The sequence below is a fragment of the Magnolia sinica genome, chromosome 2, assembly GCF_029962835.1.
Source record: "Magnolia sinica isolate HGM2019 chromosome 2, MsV1, whole genome shotgun sequence".
Classification (NCBI taxonomy): domain Eukaryota; kingdom Viridiplantae; phylum Streptophyta; class Magnoliopsida; order Magnoliales; family Magnoliaceae; genus Magnolia; species Magnolia sinica.
In genome coordinates, this window is record NC_080574.1 from 23,609,560 (window position 1) to 23,637,264 (window position 27,705).

The following is a 27,705-nucleotide window of genomic DNA, read 5'->3' on the forward strand; positions in this document are numbered from 1 at the left end:
CCCATCCTTCTTTATAATTTTGAAGTATGGCCTAAAAATATAAATGCTGTCAACGGGCCAGATATGGGTTGGTCGGGAAGGTCTCAGCCGGATGCGGATTTCCTGCAAAAGCTTTAGCACGAAGTTCCTGCGCTGGAAACAGGTGGGGCCTATTGTGATGTTTGTGAGAAATTCATCGTGTCCATACGTTTTTTTAGATCATTTTAGAATGTGAGGCTAAAAATGAGCCGGATCCAATACTCAAGTGGGCTTAACTAAAGGAAAAGGTAGATAGGGAAATTCCTACCGTTGAAAACTTTATGAGGTCGACAGTTATGTCTACATGCCATCCATACCGTTCTTAACGTCATTCCTACTGAGATGAACTGAAAACATAAATATTAGAATGATTCAAAACTTCTTTGGCCCCACGAATATTTCAACTGTGGAAGTTTAATCCTCACGTTTTCCGCCCACTTTAGTATTTGATCAGTCTCATTTTTTCCTCTATATCTTAAAATGATCTCAAAAAACGTATGGACTGGATGGATTTCTCACAAAAATCACGGTGGGCCCACTTAAGTTTCCAGCGGGGGAACTTCTTGGAAAGGCTTCGGCAGGAAATCCGCGTCCGTCTCAGCCGGATCTGAACAGTCTCAAGGGCCTATTCAATTGATTTTTCTGACCCGCGCCCGGCCCATTGACAACCCTTGATATAATGACTGTCGGAGTGTGAAATAACTCTCCATCCACGTCCATGCCGGTATTATATTATAAAAACAGCGGATTAGGTGTTACCGGGTGATACCTTTTTAGATGTTAAACTTACCACGTGGGGCTCACCTTGATGAATATTTTCTATATCCACGCCGTCCATCACTTTTCTCAGCTCATTTTAATATGTTAACACAAAACTTAAACAGATCCATATCTCCAGTGGACCACACCACTGAAAAAGTGATAAATAACCATTAAAAACTTTTTTTAAGCCACAAAAAATTTGAATCAACTGATCTTTGTATTTTCTCTTTATCCATCCAGATCTTTTTGACCTTTTCAACCGGTTTGATGGTAAATAAACATCACGAATCTTGGTGCCTGGGGAGTTTTAATAGTGGCCGTTCAATCACCACTTTTCCTGAGGTGTGGTCCACATGAGATTTAGATCTATTCAATTTTTTTCAACACGCTCTTAAAAGGTCTGAAAAAACAGATGTACGGCGTGGATATACAACAAATCATCAATGTGGTCCCCACGGTAGGGGTAACACCCACTAAGGTGTCACCCTGTAACTCCTATTCCGCCCCCATCTACGAGATACTGCCCGACGTTCATTTAGTTCTGTTTTCCCATAGACTTTTGAGAGAGAAGGAGAGAGTCTTGGGGGAGAGAAAGATGAGTTTATCTTCCGAAGACAATGGCATCGTGATAATCGGTGCCGGTATCGTTGGCCTTGCTACAGCCCTTGCCCTTCACAGGTATTCACTCTCTCGCTCTTTTTGTGTTTGTATATATGGGTGTAAATAGGGAACTTGTTCTATTAGTTGACGATTTTTTTTAATTTATTATTTTTATTTTTTGGTGCCTGTCGTGCCCATCTTATTGAGATGATGACATTCTATCCATCCATCAGATGGCCCAAGGTCCAAAATTCAGTCTGATCCAAAACTCTGGTGGGCCATAAGTTAGGAAACAATTCAGGGAACGTCCACCATTGGTTGCATATCGGACCCACCGTGAAATGCTTCCAAACAACTATGAGCGTTTTACCTCAACCAAAACCTATCGTGCACTCAAGTCATAGATTTACCTGATTTTTAGGCCGTTCATTGCCAAAAGAAGGTAGGTTCGGATCCAGATTTCTCGTGGGCCCCACCATGATGTGTTGATTGTATCCGCTTCAACCATCGAATGCGCGAAAGGAAGAAAATGGGGCTAATCCATGACACACGTCAAATGATCTAATTTGCCCAAACAATGCTGACCGTTGGTTGTGCTCTTTATTTCCTAGCCGCCCAATGCTACTATTGAATGGTCATTCGATCGGTAGCTGAGATTACTCGATTATGATTTTTTAATTACGAACCATACACATGAGGACCCAACAGATGAAAGGTCCGGATCTGGTACACTGTACACGTACCACAGTAACACCGGTTCCTTTTCATCAACACGTGCTCACATGACACACGTGTAATATACCATGTATTCATCAGTGTGCCTTACCATCTGTGCTGTGGCTAGAAATTCCAGATGATCTGGGCTCAGGTGAGTCCAGCGAACATTTAAAGTTCACCACAGGTTTCGGGACCATCTTACTTCTGTATGGCCCAGGGAACGAACGACCTGGATCTCAAACCCGCCTGCCATATTGGGACTTCGATTACGTAGTACACAGCACCCACGCCGGTAATGTTTCCTGCTGGAAAAGCTCTGTGGCCTCCATCATGACGTATGCGTGTTATCCATGCCGTCCAATATTAATTTTGCCAGCCCGTTTTAGCGCTTGAACCCAAAACTGATTAAGATCAAAATCTCAAGTGGACCACACCACGGGAAATAATGGTAATTGAATGCCTACTATTAAAAACTTCGTAGTGGCATTGAAATTTTTATTTAACATCAGGTCGACCTGGATGAAGATAAAATACAAATATCATTTATATATAAAACTATCCTTGTTGCAGGAAGCTTTTAACGGTGGGTGTTCAATCACCACTTCTCCTATGGCGTAGTCTACTTAAGATTTGGACCTGCCTCATTTGTTTTGGTCATGACCTATAGTGAGCTGACAAAATGAATGAACTGCGGTGATAAAACACATACATCATATAAGGCCACATAGCTTTTCCAGCCTGACAAAGCACTGACATGGCGTTCCAGCACGATAAAACATGTAACTTGGTGCTCGTGGTACACTTCGCAATTCGAGTCCACCACATTGGGACGCCGATCAGGTGTCACCACCCCCAGGGGTGGTGTGTCAATGTTTTAGGTGCTATAAGGCCAGTGTGATATATATATATATATATATATATATATAGAAATGCCCACACACAACTAGTTGGACAGTTTAAATTACTCGAACTAGCTAGTATTAAATATAAAAAACAATTCTCTTTATTTACATGTAATGCTGACTTATGAGATGGCACATGACATCAAGTTTTATATAAGTATAATAAAATACGTGTCACATATCTAGTTCCTTCATCTAATAAGGCATGCTAATTTAATTTTATTTGCAAAATAATATTAAATGATCCTAGTTGCTTGATCCACACATGCAAGTTAATTCTGAACTGTTGGAATGAATTCCTATCAACCTACTTTTCTTATAAAATAACATTATACTAATAATTAAAGAAAAATAATAATTTTATATGCTTCACATACTTATAAGGGACCATAAATATTTAACGGACACAGGTGGTACATTGCCCGGGGTAAATCACAAAAGTTCAACTTCTCTAGATATTCCATTTTCTCTTCAAACAAACTTATCGTGATCACCCTTTCTCTCTCTTCATTTAATCCTCGTCGACGCTTTCTCTCCCCTATGTTTTCGGAAACGGAAGCTTACAGCCTCCGGCTGCAACCGGAAGCCAGTTGGGGCCCACCATGATGTTTGTGATAAATCTAGCCCGTTCATCAGATTGGATAGATTATGTTATGACATTGACCCAACAATGATATAGATCCAAAGCTTGAGTGGGACTCACAACTGGAAAAAGGTGAGAATTGAACTTCCACCATTAAAACATTCAAGCGTCTACAAAAGTTGTTTAAATGCGGCCACAAAAGTTTTGGATCATGCTAATTTTTTATAATTTCAGTTCATCCCAGTAGGAATGATCTCATGAACGGTATGGATGGCATATATACATCATGGTGGACACAGGGTGGGTTCAACGTCAGTAATTCCCTTACCTACTTTTTCCAGACGTGCGGCCCACATGATTTTTGGATCTGCATATGGAAAAACGGATGGACGGGGTGGATTTATTAAACATCACAGTGTACTTCACGTAACTTCGCTAGCAAGGAAGTTCCTGCGGATAGCTTTGGCCGCATCCGCGTCCATTGGAAACGGACGCCTCCATCGCTGTCCACCGCCCAGGAAAAAGGATTATGTACTAACCCCACCCATCCCTGGCTAGGAACGGGCATGGGCTCTAAGGAGCCACCGTGATCTACTATTTTTATCCACACCGTCTATTTATTTTTTTTTCATATTATTTTAGGGTAAATTCCAAAAAATAGTGTAAATACAAGACTGAAGTGGAACACACCAATGGAAGAAGTGGGGATAATGACACTCGCTGTTAAAGCACTCTTAGGGCCCACTCTGAGAATTTAATCTGATTGGTTTTTTTGGTTCATGGCCTAAAGTACCTTGTAAAACGGATGGACAGTGTGGATATACAATACATGCATCAAGGTGGGCCCCTCGGTCAAGGACAAGCCATATAAGGTGAGGCCGGCCGCACCTAATCCACTACCCAAGCGTGGGAAATTTTTGTAGGCCCCAGCATGAAGTATGTGATATATTGACACCGTTCATCCATTTTTACAGATAATTTTGGAGTATGGGCCCAAAAATAAGGCACACCCGATGCTCAAGTGGACCACACCATAAAAAATAGTGCGGATTCAGCGCTTACCATTGAAAGTTTCTCGAGGGCCATAAAAGTTTTGGATCAAGCTTATATTTCTGTCTTCCCTTCTAGGTCTGTGTGACCTTATGAATAGGTTGGATGGAAAATAAACATCATCATGAGCCCTAGGAATGTTTCAATAGTAGGCATTTACTATCCACTGTTTCCTGTGGTGTGGTCTACTTTAGCTTTGGATCTGCCTCATTTTTAGGGAGTTGTACTAGAATGATTTGTAAAAACTGACGAACGGCCTAGATATACAGCATATGTATCCTGGTGGGTCCTGTGGTTAGAGAAACACTCCCTGCCCATCTTGCTCGGGTAACACCTAATCCATACTGTGTTATCGACATTGAAAAATGTAACCAACGATCGTTCGACGGACGCCCACTTTTTCATTTTTTTAAAAAAGGACCACTGTGATGTGTTCATGAGATCCACTCGGATCATTAGATGTGTAATGCTATGTTGTGCTCGGAGCCAAAAAATCAGGCTATGCAATGGCTTAAATGGGTCATACCAATTAAAACAGTTAGGAGAGACGTCCAACCTTAAGTTTTACATGGCCCACCATGATGAGCGTGTAAGATTTACTCCAACCATTAGTTGCCGCACCAAATGTTAATCCTCTTAACCAAAAATCAGGCCCATAATTAATTCAAGTGAGCCACACCAAGGTAAAGAGTTTAGAGGATAAGCTTTCTATCTACACTTTCTCCAACTGTGCGGTTCACCTGAATCAGGGATGGGGCTGATCTTTTTGCACGGGGTCTAACATATAGTGACGCACCTAATGATTGAGTGGATTTCACATTAATACTGCAATGACCCCCATACAAACAACCCATTTCTTTTCATCAATTACATGGAAAGAGTTTTAAAAATAACTACTCATTTAATGAGCCATCTAGTTGGACCAATTTAAATGGTCCAACTAGTTGTGTGTGAGCTATATATATATATATAGAGAGAGAGAGAGAGAGAGAGAGAGAGAGAGAGAGAGAGAGAGAGAGGGGTAATGCTTATCCAACTAGTTGTCAATTTAAGTGCTAATTAATGCTAATAAATAACGCTCAAAAGAAAGTTATTTTGAAGATGAAAAGAGTTGTCAGCTTGGGTGGGCCCACCATAACATAAATGAGAAATCCCCTCCAATCATTAAGTGAGTCACAACATGCTACATCTATAGGCCGGAAATAAACCTCACCTATAGTTAAGGTGGACCACATAATTGGAAATTGTGTACAATGAAAGCTCACCCTACAAACAGTTTCCCTTGGTATAGCCCAGTTGAATCACATATAGGCCTGATTTTTAGGCATCAAGACTAAAGTTTGATGTGGTATCTAATGGTTGGAGTGGATTTCACATAATCATCATGGTGGGCCTTATTAAAATTAAGGATGAATGTCCCTCTCCAAATTATTTCCATTAGCATAGCTCACTTGAATAAAAGATTCACACATACATATCAATATATATATCCTGTAGAAAATCAAGTGTAAACATACATCTGATGGCTAAGAGATACATCCGTATATCCGTAAGTACTTCCCTAAGTTCCTGTAAGTGATACGTTTCTAAGAAAAATAGTTGTTTAGTTTAATTAGTTGGGCTATAAGCTACTATTTATCTTATGATAACTTTTAAAGTATTAAGTGTTTATAAATCTATCCCTTCCAAGAGTTTAACCCCAACATGAGGATCATTCATCACAATGATTATTAATATTTACTTATCAAGTTCAACCTGTTGGACATAAAACTTTTTAAAATAAAAAAGTTTGTCCAGCAGGGACTTTAATACAAGTCGGCACTAGAGTAGCTCTGTGGGCCCATCATAATGCATGTGTTTTGTCCACGCGGTCCATTCATTTTTCCATATCATAGTACTGAGATATGATCCTAAAATTGATGTAGATCCAAACTCCAAGTGGACCACACCATAAGACATAACATTGATTGAATGCTCACCATTGAGAACATTATAAGCCCCACTACAGTGTTTATATTTTCCATCCAACTTACTGATTAGGTCAACTTACTGATTAGGTCTGACAAACCTGGATGAAAGGAAGCACAAATATTACTTTGATTTTAGAGGAAAAAAAAAAAAAAAGGAAAAAAGAACGAAAGATAAGGCCCATACATCATAGCGATCCACTTGTGCTATAGATCTAACTGGTTTGGATTCATGCCATAAAATAATATAACAAGTAGTTAGATCGTCCAACTAGCTGTATGAATTAAATGCTAATTAATGTTAATAAATGATGTGTATGGAGAAGTTCATTGAAGAGGCAGAGGAGTTGCTGGCTTGGGATGGCTCCATCAGGGTGTTTATATAAAATCCACCCCAACCATTAGATAAGTCATCACATGTTACACCCAGAATTTGAAAATCAGCCCCATCTCTGGTTCGGGTAGGTCACATGATCAAAAATAATGTGCAAGAAAAGCTATCCCTTGAAACTGTTTCCCTTAGTATGGCCCACTTGAATCATGTATGGGCCTGAATTTTAGGTACCAGGCCTATCATTTGGTGTGGCATCGAATGGTTGGAATGGATCGGAGTGGACCTCACGGTACACATCTGGACCCAATATAAAATATAAGGTGGGCATTACTCTTGATTGCTCCCGATGGTTAGTTCTTAAAATTACGGGACGTTACCGAGAAGGTGGGACCGGATCCGCGTTACTCGGGAGACAAGGGATGCGTATTAGAAGAATTACGGGACGTTACCGAGAAGGGGACTGGATCCGCGTTAGCGGGGAGACAAGGGATGCGTATTAGATACTGACAATGTCAGTAATCAAATGGCTACTGAAGTGACGTCATCAAGCTCTGTGGACCCTACCATGATGCATACGTTATATCCATACTGCCCAACCATTTGTAGAGATTATTTTATGGCATTAGAAGAAGAATGAGATAGATCTAAGGTTCAAGTGGACCACTGCAGAAAACCATGGGAGCAGACACACGCACTGTTAAAACATTTATAGGGCCCACCATGATGTATTTTTGAGATCCAAACTATTCACAAGTTAACATAGAGATAGATGAAGTGAAAACAACAATATTAGTTTGATCATAAACTACTGTAGCCCCTAAGAAGTTTTGAACGGTGGATGTCACTGTGCCCACTGTTTTCTATGGTTGGGTCCACTTGAACTTTATATCCGGCAACACATGCATCATGGCAATGTCACTTCAGTAATGATTTGGCTACTGACCTTGTCAGTATCTAATCTGCATCCGGTGACAAGTAGTTGAGTGCTTCCCAGACCGTGGGGCCCACCTTTATGTATGGGTTGTATATCCACGCCATTCATCAGTTTTTACACATAATCATAGTATTTGTTCACAAACATGAAGCAGATGTAAATCCAACTTGTTGATAAGGTCAGGGAGACCTGGATAAAGGGAAAACACAAATATTAGCTTTTATCCAGAACTTCTGTAGCCCCCACGAGATATAAAACACATATATGAACGAGGCCCCATGGTTAGTGAAACACCCAATACCGTATGACCCGTGTTACAAATCAACAACCGACTCGTAAGGGTAGCGACACAGCAACCCAAGCTTCTGCTACGTTGACGTGGCAAATTCTGTGGGCCAACAGGATGCATGTGTTATATCCACACTGTTCATCCATTTTTTCAAATTATTTTAGTGCATGATTCCATAAAACAGTGAAATCCAAAATTCAATTACACCACACCACAAAAAGCAGTCGTGACAATGACCCCCCGTTGAAATCTTCCTAGGCTGACCCGATGCTTATTTGCCATCTTACCCGTTCATAAGTTCACACTGAGCGGTATGAAGGAAAAACACAAATATCAGTTTGATCCAAAACTTCTAGCTCTCAAGAAGTTTTTAATGGTGGGCATTAAATCCCTGTTGTGTGGTCCACTTAAGCTTTGGATCTGTCTCATTTTCAAGCTCGTGATCTAAAATGATCAGCAAAATAGATGATTAGCATGGATAAATCTCATACATCATTGGCGGGCCTCATAGGGCCTTCTCTAAGAAAGAGAGGAATATGTTTGTTTCCATATATATATTGTTGATGTGATTATCTGGTTCGTCCTCCTAGACCCTTGTATGCCTGCACAGAAAGAAAACAAAGGAGACCCTGGCTCGAGCAGGGGACCCTCCGATGCCAAAGTCAGGCCTGGACTCGGGGTCTCAAAGTATTGGAAGGTTTTTAGGAGGGATTTGTTTCGTACCTCTCAAGGTGACAAGGGTCCTCCTTTTATAGCTGCTGGGTCTTCTCGGGTCCTCCTGATATTGAGCGCGGGATCTTCTCCTGGTATCACGGAGATAGGATCGTGCCCATCTTGAGCCATCATCCGATCCCGTGAGCTTCGGGGTCGGAGATCTTATCCCAAGATATCCGGGATGAGATCTGACCTAGCGACGGTCGGTCTTGTAAGGCGGTCCGCCCGACACATGCCCGGAACGCTGATAAGTCGTTCGAACCGACTCAACCATTGTCTCGGTTTAGCGAACCATGCCTCGGATTTGACGCATCCTTCGGCGACCCGAGGTATCAAGTCCGAGTCCCGAGGCATTAAGTTCGAGTCTTCGGACTTGTATTTTTGCCCCCAACAATAAGCCCCCTTACTCCGTGTGTTTCATATGACACTGAGGAGTAGCGAGTTTGGAGTCGGTTCGTAACTCAGTCCGAGATGAGTCGTGATCATTAAATGCATTCCATGAGGCCTTTGATGGGGGACGGTTCAGCTTCTAACATCGCATGCGCCGTCAGCCGTCAAATCACACATCCCGCCAATGAGGATTGGACACGTAGCGAAGGTATTATTATTACCAGTTGACGTGCGCCACGTGTCGAGCGAGGGAATCGATGCAGGCGTCGAATCATTTCCTCATTAATTGTCTCCGTCGTATGGCGACCTTATATAACGTCAGGGGCCCCGCACTTTAAACTTTTACTGCTCTTGCCATTCCCGCTCCGCATTTTCTTTAGGGTTTACATAGCCTTTCGTCTCCTTCCTTTTCTTTTTCTTTACCTTCGGTGCCTCTTTCCGTCATCTCCGTTTTCCTTTCTCCCTCCGGTGAGTTTCTCCTTCCTCTTTATTTGGTAATAATGGCGGATAGGAGTTCTCAAAGTCCCCAGGGGGGAGCTTCCGGAGACGAAGGCGAAGCGCAACGTTTTTGGAACGTTGCGGAATCGCCTTCCTTACTGACGGAGATAGCAGTGGACGCCAACGCTGCTTGTCTACCGGAGAGAGTCACCGAAGCTCCGGCGGAGCGCCCAGCTTCCGTCGTTCCTTCTCGGGGCGGGTCGTCTCTATTAACCCGCCTGGGAAGGCCTAACTTGCCAAGGGATATGGAGGAGAATGAGGAGGAAGAAAATGAAGTTTTAATCGCCGAAGGAACCCCTGATCTTGCTCCTGTTAGTGAGTCGGTGCAGGCCGAATCTGAAGAAGAAGGATCGGGGGAAGATTTAAGCAGTCCGGTTCCCTCAGTCTTGACTGAGACGGACTTGGACAGAATCCGAGTCGGTCATCACCTATCTTCCCCGTCCGAATGATTTACCGGATCACCCTCCTGCCGGGGCAGTCGCGATTTACCAAGTGTCGATGCAATGCGGCTTGCGTCTGCCCCTTCAGACCATAGTCCGGGGAGTTTTGTCTCGCATAAAGATTGCCCCGGGGCAGATAGTCCCGAATGGGTGGAGGAACTTACTCGGATGTGCAGTGTTGTGGTGAGATGGAGCACCACCACTTACGATCGGCAATTTCTCCACTGTATCAAAGTGCGGTAAATCCGAACTACCCCGGCTTCTACGTCTTTGCTGCTTGGCGAGGCGGAGGCGGTTCCTCGATAACCGACCCTCCCACTTCCAACAAACACCTGGAGAGAGCGTTGGTTTTGGGCATGTGGTCGCTGGGAGACGGATGAGTCCGGTCCCACGAGGCTCGTGTCCCTCGGGCTTTCCAAAGAGCAGGTGAATTAGGGTCTTTTCTTTTTTTTTTTTTTTTTTTTTTATAATACCAAGTCCGACGAACTTATGTTTGGCGGATATTCCAAGAAGAAGCCGGCTCGCTCGCCTCGGCTCGGATCAAAGAGTTGAAGTCGTTGGATCCAAGGACAAGTCTTGGAAGGTGCTTCTACAACCGGAGCGCCTTCATCTTGCTGGTCTGGACTCGGAAGTTACAGGTAATTAAGAACGAATCTTCTGAATTTTCAAATTTCTCCCGACTTACTTCGCCTTACTCTCCCCTCCTTTTTTTTGTTTTTGCAGATCTGCCCGAAGTCGCCCCAACCTAAGGATTGTCCCCGAACCGGAGATGACTGGAGCTCGTCCCGCCCTTAGGCCAATTCACGAAGTTGAAGGCTCCTCCGCGGTCGGTTCTTCTTTGAGCCTCGGCCACCGAAGAGGCAAAGGGTCCGCGGAAGGAGAAAGAGCCAGCGAGCTCTTCTGCCCCTCGTCGTCGTGATTCCCGACCCCGACGAAAGGGCGGAAGAGACGGCGATTTTGCCGGATCCTCGGGCGGCCCGACTCAGACGCTGCTTGAGACGAGTGCCGAGCGGGAAGAAGAGACCGGGCCGCGACCTCAAGGGGGAGGAAGAGACGAGGACTGCGTCCTCCCGAGGGGAAGAGACGAACCAGGAGGGGCCGTCAATCCTGCAGCAAGTGGTGTCGGGGATGATTCCTTGGGCCCTGGCCCATGGGTGTGAAAGAGAGTTCGTGAAACTCTACAACGCCCCGTCGTCGCAGACCGTCAGCCACGCTGCCCGGATGCTTTTTGAACTCGCTCCTTGCTTAATCAAGGCCAGCAAGGAGCTATCCTCAACTCATCGGCTGCAGGCTCTTCTGTCTGAGGCCGAGATCCGGGTCGGCGTCCTGACAGGCGAGGCGTCCCTTGCTCGGAAAGCTGCCGAAGACGCGAGGGCAGAGGCGGCTTCTTCCAGAAGGGCCCTGGACGAAGCGAAGGCAGAGGTCGCTCAGGCATTGGTTCGACTCTCCAAAGCCGAAGAGGAGAATCAGCGAGTTCTGGCAGTCCATGCTTCGTGCGCGGATGACTTAGCTCGGGCTAAGCTTGAGGCGGCGGAGCGCATTCAGCAGGCCGAGGAGAAGACTCGGGAGGCCGAGACGGCTAGGGACCAAGCCGTCCAAGCATTCCTTGAGTCGGCCGAGTTTGAGGACGAGAGGGATCGCCTGTTCCAGAGCGGATATCTGGAATGCGTCAAGGATATAAAGAAGTCTTTTCCTGACCTTGACGTTTCAGAAATCGAAGGCGGGGCGACCTCAGAGTCCGAGAATCCGGACGCCGCCGCTGAAGGCACAACTGCCGGGGACGGGGCCGACGCATGAAGACTTTGGTTTTTTATATGTATATATTTTTTTTTGCTCCGATGTATTCGGTTGCTTTTGTACTTACACATATTCGGACGAATGAAAAAGAAAAGCATGTCTTTATTCATTTGACTCGGCTTTACTCTTCCTCAGGGTCTTTAAACATCAAATAGCAAGCTAAGGATAGTAGACCTTGAGGTGTTCATTCCATGGATGAGGCAATGACTGTCCGTTTAGGTCTTCTAGCCGATATGTTCCTGGTCTAATGGTGCCCGAGACGATATAGGGTCCTTCCCAATTGGGTCCCAGTGTACCCGACCCAAACTCCTTAGTGTTGGAAAACACTTTCCGAAGAACCATATCTCCCCTTCGGAATCTTCTAATCTTAACTCGGGTATTGTAGAACCGAGTCACTTGTCGTTGTCGAGCCTCCGTGCGCAGCCTCGCCCTTTCCCTTTGTTCGTCCAGAAGGTCGAGTCCGAGTGCAAGGAGTTCTTCATTCTCTTCTGCATTGAATAAGGTGATTCGAGCCGAAGGTAATCCGATTTCGACGGGAGTGACTGCTTCTGAGCCGTAAGCGAGTGAAAAGGAGTTTCTCCCGTGGCCGTTCGGGTTGTAGTTCGGTAAGCCCAAAGAATTTTCGGAGCTCTTCGGCCCATGCTCCTTTGGCGCCAAGCTTGGTCCGAAGATGTTGCTTGATAATCTTGTTAACGCCTCGACTTGTCCGTTGGTTTGAGGGTGATGCGGTGATGAATAAATATTCCTGATACCGGGGTTCTTGCACATCTCACGAAAGCTCCTATTATCAAATTGCCTTCCATTGTCCGTGACACTGCGCGGTACTCCGAATCGGCAGATAATATTTTTCCATACAAACTCGGTGATCTTCTGCGCTCGGTTATTTTGGCTAATGGTTCTGCCTCGGCCCACTTCGTAAAATAGTCCACTGCTACCACAACAAACTTGGTCTGCCCTTTTCCCATAAGGAGCGGTCCTATGAGGTCGATGCCCCATTGTGCGAAAGGCCAGGGACCAGTCATCGGCGTCAGTGCCTCGGGTGCTTGCCTCGGAATTGCCGCAAACCGTTGGCATCTGTCGCATTTTTGAACGAGCTCACGAGCGTCGTGTTGGATAGTGGGCCAGTAGTATCCCTGTCGTAAGACCTTGTAGGCGAGGGATCGCCCTCCAGGAGTGGTTTCCGCAGATTCCTTCATGAATTTCCCGTAACACATAGTTTGCCTCACTGGGTTTGAGGCAGCAGCAACGGGGCGTAGTATCCTTTCTTATAAAGGGTCCCGTTGAGTATGGTGTAACGGGAAGCTCGGATCTTAATTCGTCGGGCCTCGGTGCGATCCTCGGCAACTTTCCTTCGTCAAGGAATTGGCGGATTGGTTCTATCCAGGTTGGTTCCGAGTCGATTGTTTTGACGGCCTAGCTAATTGGCTCGTCTATACTTGGTTTTTCGTCGTATTCGTCAGGGACGGACATGGGTAGATCGTCTACTTCGGCCGAGGCGAGCTTTGCTAGCAAATCGGCTTTGCTGTTGTCCGTACGAGGTATCCGAGTTACACGACAGAATTGAAATTCGTTGATAAGTTCTTTCGCTTTCTCCATGTAAGCCCTTAGCCGGTCTTTCCGTGTCTGGTATACACCGGTAACTTGGTTAACGACCAACTGAGAGTCGCTGAAAACACTTAGGTGCGTGACCTCCATGCTAGTGGCGAGTCGGAGGCCGAGTAACAACGCTTCATATTCCGCCGTATTGTTCGACGCTTGAAATCCAAGTCGTAAGGCATCCTGTATATAGGTGTGATCGGGGGTTTCCAGCACTACCCCAGCCCCACTGGCCTTCGAGTTGGAAGAACCGTCGACATACAGATTCCATGGAATAGGGCAAGGGGAAGCGGTTGAGGTCGGAGCTGCACCGTCCTTTGGTGTATCATTTAAGTTCGGTTGAAGACGTTCCCTCGGCGATAAAATCAGCTACGGCTTGCCCTTTGATTACTGCCTTTGGTCGGTATTGAATATCAAACTCACTCAGCTCGATAGCCCATTTGGTGAGTCGGCCGGAAGCTTCTGGTTTCTGCAGTACCTGGCGAAGCGGAAGGTTGGTCATTACAATGATGGTGTGGGCATGGAAGTACGGCCTAAGTCGCCGAGAGGAAGTTATTAAAGCCAAGGCCACTTTTTCCAAGCTTGGGTATCTCGTTTCTGCTGGCAATAACGCTTTGCTGACGTAGTAAACCGGTAGCTGCTTTCCTTCGGATTCTCGTATCAAAGCCGAGCTAACCGCTGCCTCGGACACAGCTAGATAGAGGAGCAACGACTCCCCCGGTTCAGGTTTTGATAAGAGAGGTGCAGAACCGAGATATAATTTTAATTGCTGGAATGCTGCTTCACATTCTTCCGTCCAACCCATCGCTTGTCTTCCTTTCAATTGTTTGAAGAAAGGGAGACACTTATCCGTTGCTCTGGACAGGAACCGATTGAGTGCTGCGACTCGTCCGGCCAATCTTTGGACGTCCTTAATGGTTTTGGGGGATTCCATATCAATCAGAGCCTTTATCTTCTCAGGGTTTGCCTCCATTCCTCGCTGACTGACTAAGAAACCGAGGAATTTTTCGGAGCCTACTCCAAAAGCACATTTACTGGGATTTAGCTTCATCTGGAACTTCCGCAGGATTAGAAACATTTCTTCCAAATCATTCACATGATCCGCCGCGTGTATGCTCTTGACAAGCATGTCGTCGATGTATACTTTCATGGTTCGGCCTATAAGTCGAGCAAAGATTTTGTTAACTAACCTTTGATAAGTTGCACCGGCATTCTTCAGACCAAATGGCATCACTCGGTAACAATAAAGGCCTTTGTCGGTGACAAAGGTAGTTTTTGATTTATCTGTTTGATGCATTACAATTTGATTATATCCCGAATAAGCATCCATGAAGCTAAGGAGCTCATGTCCGGCTGTACTATCTACTAGCTGGTCTATCCTCGGAAGCGGAAAGCTATCTTTGGGGCAGGCTTTATTCAAGTCGGTATAATCAATACAGACTCGCCACTTCCCGTTGGACTTCTTTACAAGCACGACATTCGCGACCCACTCTGGATAGTGTATTTCTTCTATGAAATTAGCCTGGAGTAGTTTGTTGACTTCTTTCTCGATGATGGCGTATCGTTCAGGGCCGAGCGGTCGTTGCTTCTGTCGGATCGGTCGATATGACGGATCGACGTTAAGTCGGTGAGTCACCACGGAGGGGTCGATCCCTTGCATATATTCATGATTCCAAGCGAATACGTCGGCGTACTTTCGGAGCAGGGCGATCAGCTTTTCTCTCAAAGGGGATTGCAGAGATGAGCCAATTCGCACTGTCTTGGATCCATCTGTTTCGACTAAGGCGATTGAGACAAGATCTTCGACCGGCTGTCCTCGTTCATAATTCTCTCCCCGAGGGTCCAACGATTCGATTGTTAATATGTTGGTCGGATTCTTGTCGGCGGCTCCTTTTACAGCTATCATGTAACATCGCCTCGCGTCTTGCTGGTCTCCTTTAACGATTCCGACTCCTGACTCGGTCGGGAATTTCATTGTAAGATGGTATGTGGATACCACGGCCTGGAGGAGACTCAATGAAGGTTGGCCGAGTATCGCGTTGTATACCGAGGGTTGATCGACGACCAGGAAGTCAACCATCATCGTCGTCTGATGTGGGGCAGTGCCAGCAGTGAGTGGTAATGAGACAGTCCCCTCGGGCAATACTTGTCCTCCGGAAAAACCGATCAATGGGGTCCGAACCGGGTGTAACGCGGATCGTTCGATCCATTTTGTCGAACGCCTGGGTAAATAACACGTCTGCAGATGACCCCGTATCGACGAGTATCCGAAACACTTTTCGGTTAGCGATCGCCAAGGAGACGATCAGCGCATCATCGTGGGGGTGATGGATACCTCGGGCGTCTTCTTCAGTGAACAATATGCAATACCTTTCTCTTTTCTTTTCCTTTGATGGCCGATCTATAATCATGAGCTCGGACTGAGGCTGACTGAGTTTTCGTGCGTGATTCCTTCGCGCGTTGTTTGAGTCGCCCCCACATTGCGGACCGCCGATAATCGTCCGGATTTCTTCCATAGGCTGACTCTCGGTCGGGCGCGCCTCGGATGCCCCAGCTTTGACCATATGTTCTCTGAGTCGGCCGTCTTTTATGAGTCGTTCGATTTCTTCTTTTAAGTGACGGCAATCACTTGTGTTATGCCCGTGATCGCGGTGATAATGGCAGTACTTATCTTTATCCCGCCGATTAGGATTCTCCCGAGCTTACTGGGCCAGCTAATAAAGCCTTCGTTTTTTATTTCCATCAGTACCTCTTCCCGAGTCTTATTCAGGGGAGTGTATATGGAAAATTTTCGATCCGGCCGTTTTCCTGACCTTCGCTCGTCACGCGCTTGATCCTCTTTGCGTTTCCTTCCCCCGGCCGAGTCGGCTTCTTTTTTGGCCGACTCTTTGGCCGAGGTTTTAGTTTCACGCAGGATTCGCGCTTCCTCGGCGTTGGCATATTTATCGGACCGTGCCATAAACTCTGCCAGAGTATCGGGCGGAGTTTTGTCTAGAGATGCCAGGAATGGCTTATCCCTAACTCCTTGCATGAGTGCATTGAGGGCCGTTTCTTCCGAATGTTTTCGAACTTGAAGGGATTCGAAATTAAAACGCTTGATGTAATCTTTCAATAGCTCTCCCTGCTTCTGAACTAGGTTATTCAGATGTGCAGGGGGCTTTAATTTTTTCTTTCCGCCGATGAAGTTGGTGAGGAAGGCGTTGCTCAGCTCAACGAATGAACTGATGGACTTTGGCTTCAGCTGTTTGAACCACAGTCGAGCTACATCAGTCAATGTAAGAGAAAAGGCCCGACACATTACTGCATCCGAGGCATCATGGAGTTCCATATAGGTTCTGAAGCACTCAATATGCTCGGTCGGGTCAGTCTTGCCGGTGAAAGGAGTGATTTGAGGTAATCGAAATCTCTCGGGCAATCGGGCTTTCATTACCGAGTCCACAAAGGGGGACGCTTTCGCTTCGGACCCGGTTGAATATACGTTCCGGCCGTGCTTTATGTCTGCCATCTCTTTTGCCATCTCTTCCCGCACTTCTTTTTTGAAATTTTGAATGTCGGCTTTCCAAGGTTCGCTGCTTTCTGCCGTGCCTTCCATGGAAGGGCGATTGCGCCTTCTTCGTTCTATTTCGTGCCGAAGATCAGTCGGGGGGAGGCGTTGGCTGAATGCGCTGGAGATGGTTCGACCCGCCTTGAGGTTGGCTCGGCCGGAAAGATTGGCGCCGAAGGTTGAGGATCAACCGCCGTTGTCGGCGGTCTCCCCTTGGAGATGCGGGAGTGGCTGCATTTGCTGATACATTCGTTCCAGCATCTGCTTCATCGTATTCATATCGGAGCGGATTTTCTGAACCTCCTTGTCCAACCGCCCATCGTCGCGACCCCGCTGATTGTTCTTGTTCCGGGCGCCCCTCGTCGGCGGTTGTTAGGTGCGTTCTGGGCTGGGAGGATTGGGCCCGGTGGCCCTGTAATCGCGTTCTCATTCAAATCTTCTTCGGACCGTCCTTCTAGTCATCACCATTGGACTCAGTATAGAGGTACGGGATGGCTTTTGACGTTCCCACGAGGCGCCAAACTGTTGATGCGATTATCCGGTTCGTCCTCCTAGACCCTTGTATGCCTCAAGAAGAAAACAAAGGAGACCCTGGCTCGAGCAGGGGACCCTCCGATGCCAAAGTCGGGCTGGACTCGGGGTCTCAAAGTATTGGAAGGTTTTTAGGAGGGATTTGTTTCGTACCTCTCAAGGTGACAAGGGTCCTCCTTTTATAGGCTGGGTCTTCTCGGGTCCTCCCGATATTGAGCGCGGGATCTTCTCCGGTATCACGGAGATAGGATCGTGCCCATCTTGAGCCATCATCCGATCCCGTGAGCTTTGGGGTCGGAGATCTTATCCCAAGATATCCGGGATGAGATCGACCTAGCGACGTCGGTCTTGCAAGGCGGTCGCCCGACACATGCCCGACGGCCGATAAGTCGTTCGAACCGACTCAACCATTGTCTCGGTTTAGCGAACCATGCCTCGGTTTGACGCATCCTTCGGCGACCCGAGGTATCAAGTCCGAGTCCCGAGGCATTAAGTCCGAGTCTTCGGACTTGTATTTTTGACAAATATATATATATATATATATATATATATATATATATATATATATATATATATATATATATATATATATATTTGATGTATTTGGATGAAGCGCCACATAGGTAAGAAATCTGATATGTTAATTAGGTAATGTCGTTTGTAAGTAGGTGAAGATAATTTTTTGATTTTTTATTTGATCAATAATAAGATATTCTTTTTAAAAAAATATTTGGGTGGCTAGAAATCTATTCCAATGGTCTATATTCCACATGCCAGCGCGGCTACATTGATGAAAATTATTTACTAATTTTTAGTAGATAAAATTTAATTAGTAAACTCTATTTGATGAACAGAACTATTTAATTAGTAAACTCTATTTAATAAGTAAACTATTTAAATTGTTCAACTAATCGTGTGTGAGAATTACTGATTTGCTCAATTCGAAATAAAGCAGATCCGAGACTCGTTTTGGGGCAAAATAGTATCGGGTGAAGCTGATATTTGTGTTTTTCCTTCATCGAGTCTAACTGCGCTTATCAGCCGTGCGTCCTCCGTTGCGGTGAGAATATGATTCGACTGAACGCCGAGCGGAAGCGCTCGGTCCTGATAGAGCTCTGTGGGGGCCATCACAATGCATGTGTTTTATCCATGCTGTTCATCCATTTTGCTAAATCATTTTCCGTTATAAACTAAAAAATAAGGCAGATCCAAAGCTTTAGTGGACCAAACCACAGTAAACAGTAGGGATTGAATGCCTTCCGTTGAAAACTTCTTGGGGCCATAGAAGATCTTGATCACGCTAATATTTGTGTTTTTCTTTCATCCAGGTCTAACTGACCCTATGAACAGGTTGGATGGAAAATAAACATCACGGTGGGCCCTAGGAACCCACCTGGGAAGGTTTCAACGGTGGCTTCATTATTACCGCTAGTTCCTATGGTGTGGCCCACTTTAGCCTTAAATCTAACTCCTTTTTGGGTTCATACCTTAAAATAATCGGTTGAAATAGATGGATCGGTATGTATAAAACATAGGCATCACAGTGGCCCCACAGAGCCCCTGCCAAGGCTGTGTCAGTCCTAGGACGGCCATCGTACTGTGTTTGATTTTTTCTTTTTTTTAATTTTTTTCCTCGTTTTGAATGTTGTACAGGAAGGGTATTTGCAGTGTAGTTTTGGAAAGAGCTGATGCTCTGCGGTCCACGGGAGCAGCAATCGGCATCCAAGCCAACGGCTGGCGGGCACTTGATCAGCTGGGTGTGGGGCCCACTCTTCGAGAGAAAGCTATTCGTTTACGAGTGTAGGCCTCCTTGCTTTAGCATGTGTAGTCCCCATAGTCAGGTTGCTGATGGTGCGTGTATTGCACATGCATGCCATGGCCCATGCTATCCTTTCAAACCCGGAAAAGAAAAGGCGGGCCACGGAAAAGGGAACGGATTGCATCCGACTCCGCGAGAGATTAATCCGTCTACGTAGGGCTCCTGTTGGGCTCACCGTAACGTATCTTTTTATCCACGCATTCCATCCATCTTATCATATTATTTTTGAGTATGAACCCAAAAATGAGACAGATCTAATGCTCAAGTGAATCACACCAAATAGTGAGCTTGGATTGCATTAAATGTACAAGGTATTAAAAACAAGTCATCTCTGGTGTGGTCCACTTAAGCATTGGATTTGCCACATTTTTTGCCTCATATTTTAAAATGATACGAGAAAATAGATGAATAGAAAAACGGATACATCATGGCCGGACCTACGGCAGTCCTATATGGACGAAATGGTAGGGAGGTCGCAATCCGCTTCCTGTGAAAAGTGCATTCTCACGGGGAGTGGATTAGCAGTTACCAAGCCCTAAGTGGGGCCACCTTAATGTATTTGTTATATATCTACACGAGAGCTCTACACGAGCCGAATCGAGTTGAGTATGGCACGGCTCAACCAGTACTTGACCCCAACTTGAACTTGGCTCGGCTCGGTCCTCGAGCCTGTTTGGCCAGCTTGGCTTAGTTCAGTTAGCAACTTTTTTTTTTTTTTTATCAGCAACTTGGGCTGGTTTGAGCCGAGTTCGAGTCCATGCAACATTTTCTCAAAAATGTATATTGCATCTTCAATTTCTCACATAATTAAAAATAGTAATGCATCTTCAATTTCTCACATAATTCAAAATAGTGACAACACTTTACAGATATTTCATTGAACGCTTGACAAACTTCATCAAAATTAAGATATAAGGGCAATCTTATAATATAAAGTTTTTTTTTTTTTTCATATCCATTCCTTCCTCACCACCAACTGATCCCGCGGAGAGTGTACAAACTCAAAACAACACTTTGTTGAGTCATTTCATCAAACACCCGGTGAGCAGCATTAGTATCAAAATAACCGGGTCGTCAAGCTAATTTGAGTTGAGGTCGATCCGAGTTGATGCGAGTCGAGCTTTTCCACGTCGAGTCGAGCAAGCTAACCGATCTAACTCGACTCATATGTACAACTCTATCTACATCGTTCATCTGTTTTCCCATTTTAAATTAGGATGTGATCCCAAACCTTAAGAAGATCTAAATCTCAAGTGGACCATATCACTAGAAAGAATGATGAATGACCATTAAAATCTTTTTGTAGGCCATGAAAGTTTTGGATCAAGCTGATCTTCATATTTTCCCTTCATTCATATCTTCTTGACATTATCAATAAGTTGGATTGCAAATAAACATTAGGAAAACCATACGATGTGCCATGTTTCTTATGGTGTGGTCCACTTGAAATATCGATATGCATAATTCTTAGGACCCCATCCTAAAATGGGTTAGAGAAATGGAGGGATAGCGTGGATATACAACACATCATCAAGGTAGGCCCCCTGATGAGGGTAACACCTACTAAGGTGTTACCTTCATTCTTACATGTATTTTTATTTTTTAGGGAATTCGACAAAATAGTACCTCATTAACATAATAGTTACATCCAGGTACCTTTTTAAATTAAGTTTTTGTGAAGCTTACCTTATTAATGAAGTTATTGCCAAAGGCACCTTCTATTAGTTTTTTCCAACTTCTCTTAAGATTTTTTTAAATGACTAAAATGCCCACTAATTAATGAGATTGCTAAAGAAAATTAAATAGATACCTAGTAAAAAAATTTCTAGAAAGGAAAAAAGAAAATGTAGTCCAACCATTTCTCTAAACCATTTTTAGGGCATGAGAGCTTCACAATGAGTTTATAGTGGTGATTGAATGACCACGGTTAAAAACTTCCTAGGTTGAAGGATTTCCTGATTAAGTGTGCCCAACCTCACCCAACATGAAACTTCCTAGGGTCCACCATAACGCCCACTATGGTCTCTAAATGAGCTAATTCCAAAGTCGTTTGAAAACTTATCGAATAATCATTCCAATGAGCATACGATCCATTAATCACCCCTGGTGACGAGACCTCCCACTCTAATACCACTTCGATGTAGGATAATTAACCACTTTTTCTAAAAGCTCGAATTAATAAAGCACGTCGAATCAATCCCTTTATCTCATTGCCCAAGCCCCACATCTTATGGGTTAAGACCTCAACCGAACCCCCATTGTGGGCTTCACTTCATATGGGTATCACCTCACACGAGCCACCTGCTTCACATAGGCTGCCCATCCCGAGTGTGTCTCTACATCCCACAGGCTACCCCACTCAAGCCCGGTATAAAAAATGCCCCAACATTAAGAACTCATCTTCTAGAAGTCAAGTTTTTCTTTTCTTTTCTTTTCTTCTAAAGAAGAACCCATTTTTTTGAGATGAGAGTTTCTCCCAGAGAGTAATGTTAAAAAAGGTACAAGTGCATAAAAAATGGAAAAAAGGTTATTATTGGCATTTTTGTGTGAGAAAAATGAAAACAGTGCTCAAACATGTAGAAAAATAATGTTTCGAAAAGTGATGCTATTGCGGCGCTCTCACAGAATAATGGGCGTACTTGGAGTAAAAACCCAAGTATAACAATAGTAAAAACCCAAGTATAACAATATTTTGCAAAATTTTCCTTTTCACGAAAATAAATAATTTTTTGGGATAATTGTAAACAACTGCCTTTTGTTTTTTGGCAATTGTAAACACCTCCCACTTGTCTACGATTATCGCAATCCTCCAATCTTTACCACATGGCATCAATACCCTTGCTCGAGCCGTTCATGTTGCCTTCATGTGCCGCCCACTGTTCTATGTAAAATGGCATCCAATCCTTCCAACAAGGTTAGTCCACCCTAAGTATTAGACGCCCAAACATTCAAGCTAATCCAATCATCGGTGAGTCACACTATAGAAAACAATGTATAACCATCCAAAAAAAAAAATAAATGCAAAATATCTATATAAAAAAAAAAGAGAGAAAGAAAAGGAGATGCATCTATAAGGTGAATATCAGAGAGTACCGGTGCTTACAATTGTTATAAAATAGAGAGGTGTTTACAATTATCCTTATCTCTTCGTGTAGAGTTCTGCTTACCCTGGGTCGTTTGGTAGCATGGAAACAGTGGCAGTTGGTTGTGATTAGTTGTAAAAGCAAAAGGTAGGGCATTTGGGATGGTGTACATTGGTGGTAAATGGATTGATTCATGCATTTTGAAATTCTTCTTTTTGAGGTGTGATTACAAGCTTCATTATCACCTATATCCATCGAAGACATCACCATGAAAATCAAGTAAATTTGACTTCAAGAATTAGTAGGCCTCATTGTGATATTTAAGTGAACTCTTCCCTGATCACTGGTGCATCACCCTGTGTTAGTTGTAGGGCCTAAAAATCATCGACCCATAATTTAGTGAGCCATACGAAGGGAAATGACTTTGGGAGAGGAATGCCCACCCTTGATTCTTTCAGTGCTCACCATGATGATTATATGAAATTCATTCCAACAGTTCGAGGCAAATCTAAAATTTAGGTCTTGGGATAAAAAAAATTAGGCCTATACTTGGTTTAGTTGGGCCATGCTAAAGGAAATATAGTTTGGAGGGTGAGCGTTACTGTTTCCCTTCGTATAGCCTACCTAAATCATGGATTGGGATAATTTTTGAACTCTATGGCTAAAATGGGGTGACACACCGGTGATACAGGTGGATTTTACATAAACATCACGGTAGGCAATTTGTGAGAATTTTTTAGGTGTGCAAGTGTTCGTATCATTGACTTTGCTTGAAAATTGTCTGAACCAGTGGGCTCTACTGTGATGTTTAAGTAAAATCCATCTTGATTACCAGGTGCGTCACCTCATTTTAGTTATAAGGTAAAAAAATTGGGACATTCCATGATTCAGGTAGGTACATAGACCAAGTTAATTTTTGGACCCTGTGGCTAAAATAGGCTGACGCGCCTAGTATCGATCCCTAGCGGGTGTGGCTAACATGGAGTGTGTGTCCTGACATGGGTGTGTACTAACAAGCTAACCCAGAAAAAGAAAAGAAAAGAAAAGAAAAAACGAAGGATGACGCACCTAGTGATTGGGGTGAATTGTACAGTTGGTGGTGCGTTTGCATGAAAGTGGCCCCAATTTGACTTCAAGAATTAGTGGGCCTCACTGTGATGTTTAGGTGAAATCCACTTTAATCACCATGTGCATCATTCCATTTTATCCATAGGCTCAAAAATCAGCTCAGTCCATGATTAAGGTTGGCCATACAAAGGAAAACAGTTGGTAGATGGATGCCTTGTACGTTGTTTCCAATTGTATGGTCCACCTAAATTATGGATGGGGCTGATTTTGGGCTATACGGCTCAAATGGAGTAACATGACTAGTGATCGGGGTGAATTTCACATAAAAATCACAGTGGGCCATCTGTGAAAATTTGTCTCATGCATGCTCGTGCATGGCAAATGCAATTTATTTTATTTACACGGAGTCCATCGGCATGGTGCTAAACATAATGGAGGATTTTAATTCACCTAGATTCCATGGTAAATATGATTTGGATTCTAAATCATACTAAATCCATTCTGCCAAACGACCCCAAACAACCCAGGAAAAGCGGACCTATGACACAACAGTCCATGATCTATACCGTTCATTGAGTGCCAGTGGTGGAAGGACAACAAAAATGTACGGTAGAAATTACATTCTCGACAGCCAACATCGGATAGAGAAGGTCCACCAATTGTATGGTCAGGATCATCCACCAATTTACTTTTTATGATATTCATTGTTTGAATTATTTTCAGGTTAAGAGAGATTTACCTCGACAACGGGCAGACAGAGGAAGCACTGCTAGGGTAAATTCTCAGTCTATCACTTGTGCGATAGTTACATGTTACATGGAGGGGGCCCACCTATCTACCCAACGGTCTAGATCGATCAAGGCGCAGCCTTCTTGATTGAATCCAGGCACTACCTGTTGTGTGAAAGACGTGCCGGAATGGATTGATCACCTCGACATTGCAGCTGTTTCGGTTTGGACTTAACGCAGTTTGTGTGTAATTCATGGCAGGAAAGAAGAGGGACGCTACTTGTTGAGGAGTGATCTCCTCCAAGCACTTTTTGATTCCCTACCGGCCAGAACGGTCCGCTTTGGCTGCCAAATCATCAAGGTCAAAACAGATCCAGGAACTTCCCACTCAACTCTTCAATTCAATGATGGTAGTGTGGCCATTGCTAAGGTGATCCATTGATCCTGAACGACTAATCTTTTTATTGATCTATTTATTTATTTTCAGTTACATCTATCTTCTTAATTAACATTACTATTTTTAAATGATTATTGTATTTTAATAATGGGGAGTGCTAGTGAAAGTGATGTCCCCCCATGAAGTGTCCATGGCCTATAATAAGTCACATCCCTTTCTACCCAGAGATAGCATGATGGCTACACCCTAGTGATTTAAGTAGCCCTTTTTACCCTTCAATGGTCTGGTGGGTGATCTAAGTAGCCTTTTACTCTTTAGATGGTCTGGTGGCTGTACTTTAGTTGTGCAAGGAGTTTTTTTTTTTTTATAGAAAAAACCTGGAGACAGCTTGCCATTCGCACTGTTGTTGTCTAGGAAGCCCATTCCACCTTGAGACGGCATGGCAGCTACACTCCAGTTATCTTAGTAGGCCTTACCAGCTTATGGTGGCTTTCAGTATTGTCCAGGTTACCCCCCTTCCATATCTCAAAAGCAGAATGCTCTAAGCTTGGCTGTTGATCAGGATCATAACAGACGTCTATCAGAGAAGGATTTGTTTCTTCTTCTTTTTTTTTAATCCTTTAAAAAAAAAATAAAATAAAATTTTAAGAACGAAAATATTTGATTTCCACTCCGCACCATGGGACTCCCACTCAAGACCCAGGAAATATAAGACTCAAATGAAACTATGAAACCAGTCCATTGTTTCGTTTGAGTCTTATATTTCCTGGGTCTTGAGTCAGAGTCCCATGGTGCCGAATGGAAATCAAATATTTTCGTTCTTAAAAAAAAAGGAACAACTCCTCTGATAGACGTCTGTTATAATCCTGACCAACAGCCAAGCTTTCCACCGAGATGCTGGTGTCTAGCAAAAAGCTAGTGGTTGCTAGAAAGGGTCAGGCCTGGTTGGGCTGAAGACCTGTGTTCAGGCCCAAAAAAAGCTGAAATGGCCTTGAGATGGCCCCACCATCAAAACACTCTTAAATAAGTAAAGCTGGGCTAGGTCGACTTGTAATGCCATTAGGTAGATGCTTGTTCATGTCCAACCCAATGAGTCATTAGGTCTAAAATTCAAGATCCTGTCCAACTCACACACCTTAAGGCAGGCCAAATTCAACTCAAAGTGCACCAGGCTGGCTGACCGAAGCCCACTTGCCATCGTACATGTGAGTCTAGCCTTCCCATCTTGATGGTTATTTGCAGTGTTACTAAGAAAACATGTAATTCAATTTCATACTGTAAAAATGATTTCGATGATTGGAAGAAAGAGAACAAAAAATAAAATAAAATTACCCATTAGCTTTGGTGCAATGTAGATTTTAATTGGCTGTGACGGAGTAAACTCAATTGTTGCGGAATCACTCAAGCTAAAGCCTACAAGACAGTACCCTATCGGTGCAGTGAGGGGGATTACAAATTACCCAAACGGTCATGGATTCAGCAATGATCACATCCGCATAAAGAAAGGAAATGTTCTTGTAGGGAGAGTTCCAGTCGACTACAAAATCGTCTATTGGTACATAGCTCGGCCACAGCTTCCTGGAGGTAGTGTGTATAGTTCAAATTCTAGCCAACATGTAGATTTAAATAATCAACTAAATAAAGATATGCTGAACCCTCTACCAAAAAATTGAAAGATGCTAAACAATCCTTTTCTTTTATTTTCCCACAAATCAATTGGCCCTAACAATCCTTGTACGTGTGCAGATTCTGAAATATTAGGGAAGCCTGAGCTCATCAGACAAGATGCACTGAAAGCAATGGAGGGATGCCCACAAGAATATTTGGAAATGGTGGAGAACAGTGACGACTCGGATCTGTCGTTTACCAAGGTAAGTTACAGAGCACCATGGGATCTAGTACTGGGAAAGTTCCGAAGAGGCACGGTGACTGTGGCGGGGGACGCCATGCATGTGATGGGCCCGTTCCTTGGGCAAGGCGGTGCAGCTGGCCTAGAAGATGCGGTTGTGCTTGGAAGATGCCTAGCGAGAGAGCTGTTCATGGGGCCCAATGGAGATTATGATGGGAGGAATCTGGTGAATAGAGTTTGGAAGGCATTTGATGAATACGTGAAAGAAAGAAGGGTGAGGGTGGCAAGATTGTCATTGCAGACATACCTTACTGGAGTTTTGGTGGCAACCTCATCTACGTTTGTGACTCGATTGGTTCTCCTTGCTCTACGGATTTTATTCCGTAATGCATTTAGTCATGCTGAATATGACTGTGGTCGACTCTGAAATTGTGGGTTCTCAATACGATAGTCTTCTTTCCCTATTAAGGTGCTAGTCATGCATGTAGGATTGTTTGTGCAAGTGCCAGTGTGGCACACATGCAAGGACTGAGATGTTAATTAGGTGGACCCACTGTGCAACTTGGGCAGAAATCCAAGCAGGTTCACTCATTTGGTGGGATACACAAATGGGTGACTGAAAATTTTGAGAAACGGTCCTGGTTTTCTATAGAAGTGTAGCCTACCTAATGAGCAACCCAGTCCAGTGGGATCCACCTAATTGGAATCCTGGATCACCGACATACACCACACTGGCATATATTCCCACCAGTAGGATTATGTTCTGGTCGTTGAGTAGACATGGCATTTCTCCTCACTGTATCCATGTACTTCTACTTTTGTCTGGCATTCACGTTAGTATCTGTGTTTCTTTCATGTAGCAGCAGCATTCTACTAGCTAGACCTGAAACCAATGGACTCTTTGGGCTGTGAAATCATGAATAAATACTTTTTCTTGGATCGTGGGTACTAGATTCTGTTGCATGTGATGTGAAAGAGTTCGTATACAGAGGAAGCAAAACAAGATATAATTGTAGGGCTGTACATCGAACCCTGGTAGGCCAAGTTTGGCTTGAATCGTCATTTGAGCTCGAGTTCGACCTTGAACTCGCCCTC

The 27,705-nt window shown here is 44.2% G+C and overlaps 1 protein-coding gene across 1 annotated transcript; it reads left to right on the top strand.

Annotated features, from left to right (window-relative positions):
* The first annotated feature begins 664 nt into the window (after positions 1 to 664).
* LOC131236670 (monooxygenase 1-like) lies at positions 665 to 27,553 on the top strand. The gene is made up of 6 exons (XM_058233990.1): positions 665 to 1,458; positions 19,320 to 19,466; positions 24,360 to 24,410; positions 24,626 to 24,794; positions 26,117 to 26,345; positions 26,508 to 27,553. Exons 1-6 carry the CDS (start codon positions 1,193 to 1,195, stop codon positions 27,035 to 27,037), a joined length of 1,392 nt encoding a protein of 463 aa, XP_058089973.1. The 5' UTR covers positions 665 to 1,192; the 3' UTR covers positions 27,038 to 27,553.
* Positions 27,554 to 27,705: the final 152 nt, after the last annotated feature.

What these genes read in the sequence shown, in the direction of transcription:
- LOC131236670 (XM_058233990.1), top strand. Translation starts at nt 1,193, where the DNA reads ATGTACGGCGTGGATATACAACAAATCATCAATGTGGTCCCCACGGTA. An exon ending in ACAGAGGAAGCACTGCTAGG is followed by an intron (nt 24,411 to 24,625) that starts GTAAATTCTCAG and finishes AATTCATGGCAG; the next exon opens with GAAAGAAGAGGGACGCTACT. An exon ending in TCGGCCACAGCTTCCTGGAG is followed by an intron (nt 26,346 to 26,507) that starts GTAGTGTGTATA and finishes GTACGTGTGCAG; the next exon opens with ATTCTGAAATATTAGGGAAG.